We start from the raw sequence: 11,838 nt of genomic DNA, 5'->3' as shown, positions 1-11,838 counted from the left end.
CAAATGTTCCCCCCCCCCCCCCCCCCCCAGGTTAGCGCTGTCTTTGAAGAGATGAGTTAAGGTACCCACTACTTTTTCCTCCTTGGGTTTTTTTTTTTTTTTCTCGAGACCGGCTTTGGTATGATCTTAAAGCTCCACATGTTGGTGAACTTAAATTGTTGAGCCAACCGGTACAACAATGTCTTTTCTGTCTGTTGTACATTTTATATATAGCCATAAACCATTGAAAGGCCTTTTTTTTTAAAAAATTCAGACAAGAGCTTTCCTGTTACATTGTCATTTGGTTTTGATCCAAAAGAGGTGAGGGATTAAAATATATTTATATATATATTTAAAAGAAATCAAAAGTTTATCTCCAGCAGCCATACTTTTGTTTTGTCGCCAGAAACTCAATTTTGTTTCTTGTGCGCGGAGGACCACATAATTGAACAATGGAAACTACTGAAACGATGTCCTTAGACCTGGAGCCACATCTTCAGCTGCTTCACATTCAACAGGTTTCATTCAAGTGTTGTATAATTGACAATGGAGAACATGTGTGTTGTGTTAACATGGATCTACATTTTATACTACAGGTGTTCAGAGTGATTGAACTTAAACTTGGACCTCAGATAAAGGATCTCATAAATGCACTCAGTGGATTGCTTATCAGTTGCTACACCCCTTCACACCAATTTGGCTTATCATGTTAAAACAAATTCCGCTGGTTTTCCAGCACTTGGTATTCAATCTGGCCATGTAAAGAAGAAAAAAGTACCAAATTCTTTGTAAATGGAGACCCAGTGACATGTAATCATTGTCTTCCCTCGTCTGCCTGATTGTTCAGTCAGAGCTGCCTAGTCGTCTGTTCATTGATCTCTAATGTCAAAGACTAACGTATTCCTCGTGTGAGACATTTCCACCATAGTCGCACACCCTGGCAGGAGTGCATACTGATGGGGATGTAGGGGAGCTTTGAGCTCTCAGTTGGGACAAAGGAAAAGCCATCATATCTCCAATTTTTCCTCTGCAGAGGTGGTGACCGTGGTGGCTACAAAAATTACGGTGGTAAGTGACGAGCATCAGAACTGTGTCGGTGGGGGAGGAAAGAACTTGAGTTAGCAAAAAGAAAACAGGGGATTTATAAAAAAAAAAAAAAAAACAGTGAATGCCACCATTTTCATGTCCAGATCCCAAGGGACTCCACCTATTATTCTTAGCAGGATTTCTCATACATGACTTCAGATATGGTAAAGAACATGGAGCCTGAGTTGTAAAATAATGGTATTGTTGCATGAAGACGAGGGCTGATTGTAATGTCAGAGGTGTTCCCAGGACGAAGAAGGGAAAAACTTTCTAATTCTGGAGACATTTTGGTGGTTTTCATTTCTGGTGTAAGCTCAAGAAAAACAGAACACTTCTGTTCTTGTTGCAAGGTGTTGGTATGCGGTGCAACGGTATGGAAACACCCATCAGAGAGCTGTAAACATGGACATTGTTTAATTTTCTTTATCATTATGCATTGATAGGGACAAAGTTAATAATAATTTGTGTGAAAGTGTTTAAGGTCCCCGTTGCTCAAGTTGTCTTTTCCATCCTCTCCTCTGTTTTACAGGCTCTCGAGACTACGGCTCAAGGGATGAACCAGGTAAGTCTTTATATTTTTATTCTCCCTTTTTTTTTTTTTTTCATCACACGATTAAATAACCATGTACTGATCAATCAGTCCTACTCTATCCAGTCACTGTAATCTAATATTAGAATGTCTATCCACTTTTTGAAATTGCTTGATGGCACAGGCCATTTGGGATGACTTTGATGTGCCCTTACTTCAATCTATTGGGAATCTATCATCTAGAAATGTGTAACTTTACAGTGTTCCTGCAGCTCCTTTAGAGTCTTGAGATCAAATCAAGAAAATAAGGTCATAAATTGTCGTAAATTGGATTTGGGTGTTAAATTTGCAGATAGTGTTTAAGGCTGGCGAGAAAATTGACTATCGTAACACATCTAATTAGTGTGTATTATGTTTAAGTTAGTTTTAGACAATGTGAGACCCCTCCCATTAATTTTTATTTTGTTAGCTACAAACCTTGACATCTGGCTGTGTCATTTTGTTATCGGCAGTTGGGGAGATGCGAGTTTAATGAAAAGTGGTTGTAGGGAGGTTCTGGACGTGGTTAAGTTCACGTTGGGCACCGTGGGGTGAAAGCTGCTGAATACCACGTGTTTTAAAAATGTTCCAGCGGTACGCAGTGGCTACTTGTGGGGCTATATAATGCCTGCATTGTTGGCATGTAGCAGACTTGAAAGTTCAGAGTCCCTCAACTTCTTGACAGTTGACTTTGAGCAGTTTTGTCACTGCCAGAGACACAGCGAGCAGGCACTATAAACTTAAATTAAATTATGACATATTGTAGTATTTGTCGCTCTGTTACCTGATTCGTGAATATGCAAAGTAATAAACCTATTATAGGAAACTCCTTTCTATCAAAGAAATAGTTTTTTGTGTGGTCTTAAATTGTATTTGTTGAGGTCTTAATGTCTTAAAGCATTGAACTTGATTAAAAAAGGAGCCACAACCCTGCTTTAACAAAAATAAAGTTTCAAGTTTGATCACAAATTGTAATGAACTGAACATGGATATTCCCCCAAACTCCCAGATTGTTATGCTTCTACAATAAGTCACAGAGTAAATTTTCCTCGGTTTCTCATAGATTCACATTTTCATTCATGTGATCATTGCTTACGTCTTGTCTCCTATCTTTCTTCTTCAGATGGTGAGCAGGACAACTCTGACAACAACACCATTTTTGTCCAGGGACTGGGAGAAGATGCCACCGTTCAGGAAGTCGGCGACTTCTTCAAGCAAATTGGTATCATCAAGGTATTGAATTAGTCTCTTGGCATGTTAATTAAATTATACTGTAACATGTATCCTAAGGACTTGATTAACAGCCAATGGTGTGGTTTTTTGGGGGGGGGGGGTACTTCATTCTACTTGCTTTTGGTTTGTTGGAACTCTTGATGCTTTAAACCAGTCACAGATAATAAATGCTAACGTGAGCACTGACAATCACGTGGTGGTGGTGTGCTTTTAGGTGAACAAGAAGACTGGCCTGCTAATGATCAACATCTACTCTGACAAAGCCACCGGTCGGCCAAAAGGAGAAGCAACAGTGTCATTTGATGACCCACCCTCTGCTAAAGCTGCTATTGATTGGTTTGATGGTAAGGGCACCAGCGTGCTTTAAAAGTTCTCTAATGATACTCGTTCTCATCATTCAGCGTCGCTCTAACTCATTTGTTTTTTTAATTTCAGGCAAGGAGTTCAATGGCAAACCCATCAAAGTATCATTTGCCACTCGCAGAGCTGAGTTCACACAGAGAGGAGGGGGTGGCGGCGGTGGAAGAGGGGGGCGAGGAGGAGGTGGGTATTGTTCAAGCTGTTCCAGGGCTCAAGTAGCAAATGTCAAATCTGGTTTTGACATAAATAGAAGTGCTTGTGTTAATGTTGCAGCTCTGACGTTTTTGACCAATGTGTGTTGCTGTTAGGTTTCAGAGGTCGTGGTGGTAGTGGACCCAGCTTTGACATTAAGGGAGGAGACTGGCCCTGTCCCAACAGGTTTGTATGAGAGCATGTCATGCTTTTTATGTAGTTAAAGGAAAAGTTCAAATTTACAGCTCATTGGGGCTCATTTGGCCCCAGTTGTGACTTTGTATAAAATGTGTGATTTCTTTGTCCTCAGCTCTTGTGGCAACATGAATTTTGCGCGAAGGCAAGAGTGTAACAAGTGTGGCACGCCCAAACCAGGAGATGCAGGCGGTGGTGAGTGCATTGACTAGATTGATCTGTAGAAAGTTGCTCTAGTGTTCACATTTCTAAACATGCAGGATTGAAAATAACACGTGTGCACCAAAATTACAGCAAGTTAAAAGCATTAGGCCACGAAAGTTACATGTTTGAATAAATAGTTGTAAGCAGTTTGACGACATTGTTTGCAGATCGTGGAGGCAGAGGCGGTTACGGCGGTGACAGAGGTGGTGGCTTCAGAGGGCGTGGAGGTTTCCGTGGGGGAGACCGCGGAGGCTACGGAGGTGGTGGTGGCGGCGGAGGATTTGGCGGGGGCTACAAAATGGGAGGAAGGTTGGTTAAATAAAAAAACACACTTGTTGTTGGAAGCTGATCTTGAGGATACCAACTGGATCTGTAATCTTTGCTGATGTAGTTTGATGGTATGACCAGAAGAGGGCGCAGCCTGTCTAAGATCAGTCAACAAATGCAGAATCTGTAGCTTGGCTTAAAGATAAATGCCATCCCATTTTTATACAGTGTATATGCTAAATACCAACCTTCTACAGTATACTGTTTTTGCAGGTAGTATACAAGAAACACACTGTTTTATACTCAGGAAATACACTTGAGCTGTTGGACATTAAAAGGTTTGGTAAACCTAAAGACAGCAGGGAAAAAAAATAATTCTGACATGCAACTGTTTTTCGATGCATTTCACCAGCATCATTCTTTTCCTTTTGTGCATACTGCCTGACTAGAGCATACTTATCACTTTGCTTGTGTGAAAACACTTCAAGCAGCAGTTCCACCAATAAACCAGAGCCATTTTAAATCCTTGCTTACTAAGAAGCCAAGTTGCAAAGTGTCTAAATATTCATGCTACATCCTCCACTTCTGTTATGGAGGGTCTTGAGTGTTGGCAGGTTTTGATAAATTGCAGCTCTCTGAAGGTGAAGTACTGCGTTTATAAGGTGGGGGTGGCTGTAAAAGCAAGGACAGTCTGCTGCTGCTTCTTTTTTTTTTTTTTTTTTCTTTTTTTTTTAATTGAAAGCAAATGATGTTATCCATTTACACATCTTAAAGGACGAAAGGCAGGGTGAATGACAAGCAGACAACATATTTCACCCTCATCTGTGGTGTTCAGATGATTAATTCATTGACAATCAAGTGGATGTCTGTCTTGTCAGCTGGTTACTGAAACATTTGTGTTTTCCCCGCAGAGGTGACCGCAGAGACGACAGAAGAGACCGGCCATACTAAGTGTTGAGCAGATGGAAACCATTCCAGCCCTTGAGTTCGCTGTGGAGGGAGGGAAATTGGGGGGTGTTAGGATTGGGGAAGGTGATGGATCAGATATTCTGATTTGTGTACCTTGTTTTTGTAGCCAATATATCCCAGCTATAACTGTTCATCTACAAGTGAGGGGAAGGGTGTGTTGAGCTACTGTGAAGGGACTTGGGGGCTGATTGGCACTGTTGGCATGTGGTCAAATGTTGTTTGGTTTTTTTTTTTCTCCCCCTTTTTTGTTTTATTTCTTTGTACATCTTTTAATTTTCTCTCAGATTCTAGTTGCAGATGTGTTGTGAGGTAGACTTCGTACCTTTATTTTTTTTTTTTGTTTGTTTTGTATGAACGGAATAAAATGTTTTACTTGGATTCTGTTTGTTTTGTTCTTCTCTCAAAATATTAAAAACCGTGATCTCTTCTTTGAGTTCATACCCGTCATTTGCAGCGCTTAAAACGCTGTATTGGAAACTACATGAAGGGCACAGAGTAGGGCTCTGCTGGTATCATTCAGCCCTCTGGCACAGATGGGCGGCGCTGGCCCTCCCCCTGTGACACTCCTGCCTGTTGAATAGGCTCCGTCAGTCCGCAGGGATGGAGACGTTAGGCGAGCAGCAGCATGCTGTCACGTACTGACAGCGAAAGCCAACAAGGGGAAAAAATATCAGCAGGACCGAAATGCGCCATGCAAGCAGCAGAGTGCTGATAGTGTGGTTGTCCCGCAATGAGCCGCCGACCTCCGGACCGGTGTGGAGATGGACGGGACGTGAGGGCAGCCTGGATCCTCACTGTGACCCTCATCACCGCTCAGACTGCCGGAGGTTCACCGCTGGACCCCGAGGTGGTGCTGTCAGAAGTGTTGGGTTTTTTTTAGATTCGGCAAAGGGGCACAAATAACTGAATTTAAAGTAGACTATCTTTAAAAAGTAAGACTTAGTAGAAGGCACATTCAAATGTAAAATATGAACAGCATATAATAAGACAAATTGCTGAATAAGGAAATGTAACCTGTAGTCATGCTAGCAACCATGATGTGTTTGGAGACCAGGTTCAAATCGGCTCAAAAAACGTAGTTAACAGTTTAATTGCCTTTATACTTGAAGACATGAACATTACTTAATTTTTTTTTATTGTTTTTGAGACGGCTGTAAAACAGTAAACTGGATTTTCAAACGCTCTGTAGCCTAAATGGTGGTGTTGGTACTTTTAGCAACACTTATATATTTGGGAATACTCCCAAATAATTAAAATTAATTTAGATTTTTCTTATTGGAGTTTTAACGTTAGACCTCTGAACATAAACCAGGTCACCATGTAAGAAAACATACTGTACAGTCATTGTGAATTAGTTGTGGGGGGAAAAATAGTGTATAATTTTTCAAATATTGCTAATATGACATATTTCCTTGCTGTAATAATTCTTTATGCTTTGTTGTGTTGCCAACATCAAATGTGTAAGCTTTGTTTGTGACAGAGGGAATGGTTACCACCTCAACACTTTTGTAGCATATATATATTGCATTTTAATAAGACCAGAGGAAAAGAAAATACATATTTAAAGGGAAAGAAATTTATTTCTAAGCACTGGGGAAAAGTTCAAAGTGTAAGAAACACTGCTGCGTGATTAGTTTTTTTGTCTACAAGAACCGTTAATGTGACCATTTACTAACACATTTAGACCATGTCGGCTGTACAGTGACATACAAGGAGACTGAGCCCATTTTCAAAAGAAAATACAAATAATTGTTTCCCAGGGTGTTTTTGGGATGTTACAATTTAATTGTCTCGCTGTGGTTTGGACTGCACGCGTTTAATTTCACAGCTCTTTGATGGGCATCTGTAAGCTACATGTTCTTCATCAAAGTTGTAAGACCATATATCATGAGGCTATTACGTGTGTTCCACAACTGTGGTCTTGTTCTTACATAAAACAAAGCCCTCTGGCATGTTTCAGTGTCTCTAAAAGGGACATTTGTGTTGCACATTCTTGTTTGCCAAGCACATCTGTGATCTGTACAATTTTAATTTCATCACCACATCTGTAATCATAGCTACTCCTGCTGTTGTCTGAACATGAAACCTGCTACACACACAAGATCTTAATATTAAACCATCAACATGGCTAAGCTCAAACCACAATGCAACATCTGTTGTCATGTACCCAGTTGGTTCATTTTTGACAGTTTTTATAGGTGTTATTAAACTGTTCTCAGCTTGCACGTTTGCATAAAATTCTTGCGGAAATAATAACTATGAATTTTCTGGGACACCCCAGGGAATTCCCTTCCATATGTGGTCCAGATCTATGTACACTGTGGCAACTTACAGCAGCTATGGAAAAGTTTCTTTACACTACCTTACTCGTGGGGAGGTTGTCTCATTGGGGGTTTACTAGAGTTTTGTTCTTATGAGAAGCAAAGCTTACAGTGAGGTTGTTGGTCTGTAAAATCAACCATATTATCCAAAAAGTCTCTTTAAAGTATAGGTTAAGTAGAAGGGCGCTTAGATGTAATAATGACTGGAAACCACTTTTCTGTTGGGTTTATATGTTTAGTTAGAGAATTTCTGAATCAGTATTAACAAGTTTTTTAACAATTGCAGGTTTTTCTGGAAAAGTATGGCTATCTCCATCAGGACAACCACATCCACAATGCAGCTGAGATGCAGTCAGCTATCTGGTAGGTGGTAATGTGGTCTTCATCAGTTAAAGCTTGTTTTTGGTGACGATCCCGAGCCAGCATCAATGTAGAAATCACAAAGGCTCATCAGAAGCCCTAAAATGAACATGTTGTGATTTTAAAACCAAGTGATACAGCAGATCAGAGTCAGCTGGTTGTGTTCATCGGGGGGAGGGTGAGCTCGGTGTGGGACAAGCCTCGGGGCTGAACGTCAGTGCAGGCCAGTAAAACCTGAGAAACCTCCCCTGAACCCTCTCTGAACCATCCAGGAATTTCAAGAAACTCACTCTCTGGCCTGTATGCTGACTGTACTATAATGGAAACAGATTGAAAAGCTTTGTTTGGACTGGGTGTTAGTGTTAGTAGGTAGTAAACTGTGTGTGGTTGAAAAGCAAGTGTCAGCATGTTCATCAGAATCAAAATCTGGTAGCTTTGGAGCACAGTGACGTGATCTAATGGGATCTACTGTCAACTGTCTCTGGTAAATAAAGTAAGTACAGGTCATGGTCGTACTGTGCAACAGTGGGTCAGGGTTTTGCCGATGTACTTGGGGTGGTTGGGGCTCAGGTGGTAGAGTGGGTCGTCTAGTAATAGGAGGTCCGCTGGTTCCCCCAGTCCAGTCGAAGTCTTCCTTGTGCAAGATTCTGAACCCCAAATTACTCGATGATGATCTTAGTATTATGATGAGCACTTTTGATAGGAAGCACTCTGTCATCAGTGTATGAATGTGTGTGTGTGTGTGTGTGTTTACATGTTGCTTTCCTGGTGGGGATTTTAACCAGAATGCACCCTAACTGATAGGAGGATTGTCACCGTGGGGACAAAAATTGAGGTGCTTTTTGAGGGTTAAGATTTTGGGTTCAGGTTCCAATTATATTAAGATTAGGGTTATGGTTAGGCATCTAGGTATGATGGTTACGTTTAGGTTTAAGGGGCTACTGTGTGTGTGTGTATGTGTGTGAATGTGACGTGTTGTAAAGTGCTTTGAGTGGTTGGGGTCCAGAAAAGTGGTGTATAAATACAAATTCATCGAGCACTAGCTTCACAATATTTAAGCTTGAAAATAACCGTTCGTCTACTGTCTCCATCTGCATTTTGAGAAACAGAACCACTGACAATGCTATCATGGCTTCATGACACTGCAGTCCGTTTAATTGCATATCTTTATTTAGCTGCATTATGAACAATGTGTAAATCTTCGATCCACCAGCAATCTACGTGTCTGGCATAGTTATGCTTTGAGGGTGGCTAAACTTCAATTGCTCCTCTCAGAAACTACTTTCTATTAAGTCAAGAGTCTCAGACTGAGTATCCAGTCACTTCAAATTCCAGTTGATTCCTAATGTCACTGATTGAAAAGCCGAATGCCTGTTCTAGAAGAGCATCTTGCAAATATTTCCTCTCTCTGTAGCGAGTTCCAGATGTTGTCCCGGCTTCCGGTCACGGGTGAGCTTGACGGCGCCACCTTGAGGCAGATGTCGGAGCCCCGCTGTGGGGTGTCGGATGAGGGCAGCCAGCATATCTGGGCTCAGAGAGTAAACGCCATCTTTACTGGAAAGAGCGCCGCTCTCAGACGACCACAGCGGAGGAGGGGGCGCTCTGCTGCGCAAGGTATTGTGTGTTATGTGTACATTATTGAGACACCATTTTTACATGAGTACCTATATGAGAGAGCATGTATGTTTCTGTGCAGTGAAGACCTAACTGAGATCTTTGCATCTGTTTGCAAGCTGTGATATCACTCATTGCACGTGGAGGTTTTGTGTGTCCTGTTGTGGGGTGGTCATAAAGAGCCAACCATCAACTGGGTGGGTCCACCTCTGTAAACTAAAGCACTAAATAGAGGTGAGGGGTGTAATTAAAGCAGGTGGAGTGTCTGATGCTGCACCCGTCAGCTTGGATGATTCCTGCTTTTAGCTGCATTACACAAGTCCGTGTATCTTGTACATCATCTTTACTGGGTGAAAAGCTGCACAGTAACATTTTTCATCTTTAATTTTGGAGTAACATGCTCTTGTGTTGGTTGTTGAAAGTTCGAGACTCCCTCGAGTCAAAAAGACCTCTTAAGTCAATGGATAGTTTTTTTTATCAGTTTGTAAAATGATTTGGGAAGTATTAGGGTTCATCGAACAGCAATTTCCTCTAGAAATCTGTAATTCCAAGTTGTGTCCCTACAAACACTGCACTTTTCCTTTAAAAAATTATTGAGGCTCTTGTTTGAGATTATCCTCATTTTCTGCTACACACAGCAATAAACGCATTCATTGGTGAGCAGATCACTGCAATTTGAACTGGCTAAAGACTGGAGGATTTGGAGTGTTTAACGGTGGTTAAGAGTGCAGCCAAATGTCTTGCAGACTGCATTAAGTAATTGAGCACAAGGTCCTCTAGCTTAGGGTACTTTACAGAATATCCTTGAGAATTGGCGGTGTAATTTCTAACCTCTTATAAACATGTGGGGGAGATATTGAGTGGAGGGGGGCAAATTTTGATGGATTATTAACTTTTAAGATGACAGGGTCTTCAGTTGGAGTTGATGAAGCCAGATGGCTCAGGGGGAATCTTTGAATCTGTTTATCCGTCTGTATGTTAGAAAGATATCTCAAAAGGCCCAGGAGTAAAATCTTTTTCTTTTTGTATGGATCTGGATCCGTTGTCACCCTCTTATATGGAGTTACAGGCTGCATATTAACACTATATGTTCGTGTCTTTCATGACTTGTTTTCATCCCTCTTTGCTGCTGTCATTGCTCAATCTCCTCTGTGAATGAGTAGCAAGCGGCGGCATGGTGCCTCAAGCCTCATGATGTGTGAAGCCTCTGCATACCTTCATGTCACTGATGAGCTTGGCTAATGTTCAGGGAATGCAGCGGTGGCTGATGTTTGCCGCCGCCTCTTCGTGTCAGTACCTGACATGTTCCCTCTGGTAAACACATCTATAACTGACTGGCTGGATTATGTTGTTTCCAAACTGGCTGAATATCTAAATGAGTGGATATCTTGCTGAGTGACTGACTGGATGGATTACAGCCTGTTCTTCATGAAGACAACAACTCTCTGTTATTATTCGAGTCCCTGACATGACTTGGATTATTATACAAAGAGCAGCGTTAATGGCAAATACTTTTCAGATATGGCTTTATATATCCTGATGTAGTTTAGCAATGTTATAACTTAATCGTGAGTTGCAGTATAGTAAGGCTGTTTAACCAACGCCTTGTACTCAAGCATTAGTTTGGTTTGTCATACAGTAGCAGTAGATCTCTGACTGTGACTGGAGGAGTTTTATGTTTGAGTAGAGCATTTGGTCTGACAGACTCAGACTGGGTACAATGCCAGTAAAACTGGCCTTTGTTAGGTGAGCTTTGAATTACTCAGCACTTAGGTTAAGGAAACATTTGATTTGAAGGCGTCAGTTGTGTAAAGCCCTTATTTTTAGCCATGCTAGCAGCGTGGCACTATGGATGGAAATGTGTATTGCTCGGTTGGTCCACAGCTTTGGTCCAGGCTGAAATATCTCAGCACCTATTGGACATTCATGTCAAGCAAGTTTAAATTTGACATAACTAATTGTACACATACGATTTAATTGAGAAGATGTATCAGAACGTTTATATAACTGTAATTTTTGTTGCCATATAAATTATTCTAGTTCACAAGGACTGCACAATACCAAAAAAAAAATTTGACCCTGTATCCATAATTTCAAGGGCCTGAATCACTGAATCTGTACTGTCAAAACCAGTACAGATTTATCGAAATAAGGTTAAAGTCAAGGGCAACTGGACTTGGTTGAAGATACTAGAAGAGGTTTCGTCCCTCATTCAAGAGACTTCTTCAGTTCTGACTGACTGGAAGGGAAACTCAGCTATTTAACCTCAGTGGGGTCGTTTGCCAGGATCTTTGATACCGCTGTTCCTGGCTGTTGTCGTTATGCTAGTTAAGACTACCCGAGACCAAGACTGAACGACCATCGTTGGCATCTTCACCTGAGGCCAATAGGTTACGTTTGTTGAGTTTCCTGGGAAGTGATGAAAGGACAGCATTGTAAGTGGGGGATAAGTGGTGGCGTAGACCCCCTCCCCTGTTCAATGACGGCTTC

At 41.3% G+C, this 11,838-nt stretch overlaps 2 protein-coding genes across 2 annotated transcripts in view; both read left to right on the top strand.

The window, feature by feature from the left end:
• taf15 (TAF15 RNA polymerase II, TATA box binding protein (TBP)-associated factor) overlaps positions 1–5,431 on the top strand; it is an 8,732-nt gene extending 3,301 nt beyond the window's left edge. Inside the window, exons 8-16 of the mRNA XM_046074579.1 lie at positions 1,013–1,047; positions 1,595–1,627; positions 2,757–2,866; positions 3,081–3,210; positions 3,302–3,409; positions 3,535–3,604; positions 3,729–3,808; positions 3,985–4,126; positions 4,996–5,431. Coding sequence (XP_045930535.1) covers positions 1,013–1,047; positions 1,595–1,627; positions 2,757–2,866; positions 3,081–3,210; positions 3,302–3,409; positions 3,535–3,604; positions 3,729–3,808; positions 3,985–4,126; positions 4,996–5,035 — 748 coding nt within the window. The 3' untranslated portion in view covers positions 5,036–5,431. The remainder of the gene's footprint in view (positions 1–1,012; positions 1,048–1,594; positions 1,628–2,756; positions 2,867–3,080; positions 3,211–3,301; positions 3,410–3,534; positions 3,605–3,728; positions 3,809–3,984; positions 4,127–4,995) is intronic.
• A 204-nt stretch (positions 5,432–5,635) lies between these two features.
• mmp28 (matrix metallopeptidase 28) overlaps positions 5,636–11,838 on the top strand; it is a 42,920-nt gene continuing 36,717 nt past the window's right edge. Inside the window, exons 1-3 of the mRNA XM_046074578.1 lie at positions 5,636–5,900; positions 7,661–7,737; positions 9,149–9,348. Of these exons, the coding sequence (XP_045930534.1) occupies positions 5,784–5,900; positions 7,661–7,737; positions 9,149–9,348 (394 nt within the window). The 5' untranslated portion in view covers positions 5,636–5,783. The remainder of the gene's footprint in view (positions 5,901–7,660; positions 7,738–9,148; positions 9,349–11,838) is intronic.

Source organism: Micropterus dolomieu, linkage group LG17 (assembly GCF_021292245.1).
Source record: "Micropterus dolomieu isolate WLL.071019.BEF.003 ecotype Adirondacks linkage group LG17, ASM2129224v1, whole genome shotgun sequence".
Classification (NCBI taxonomy): domain Eukaryota; kingdom Metazoa; phylum Chordata; class Actinopteri; order Centrarchiformes; family Centrarchidae; genus Micropterus; species Micropterus dolomieu.
The sequence above is the reverse complement of the archived record's forward strand: the minus strand, read 5'-3'. Positions and strand labels throughout refer to the sequence as shown.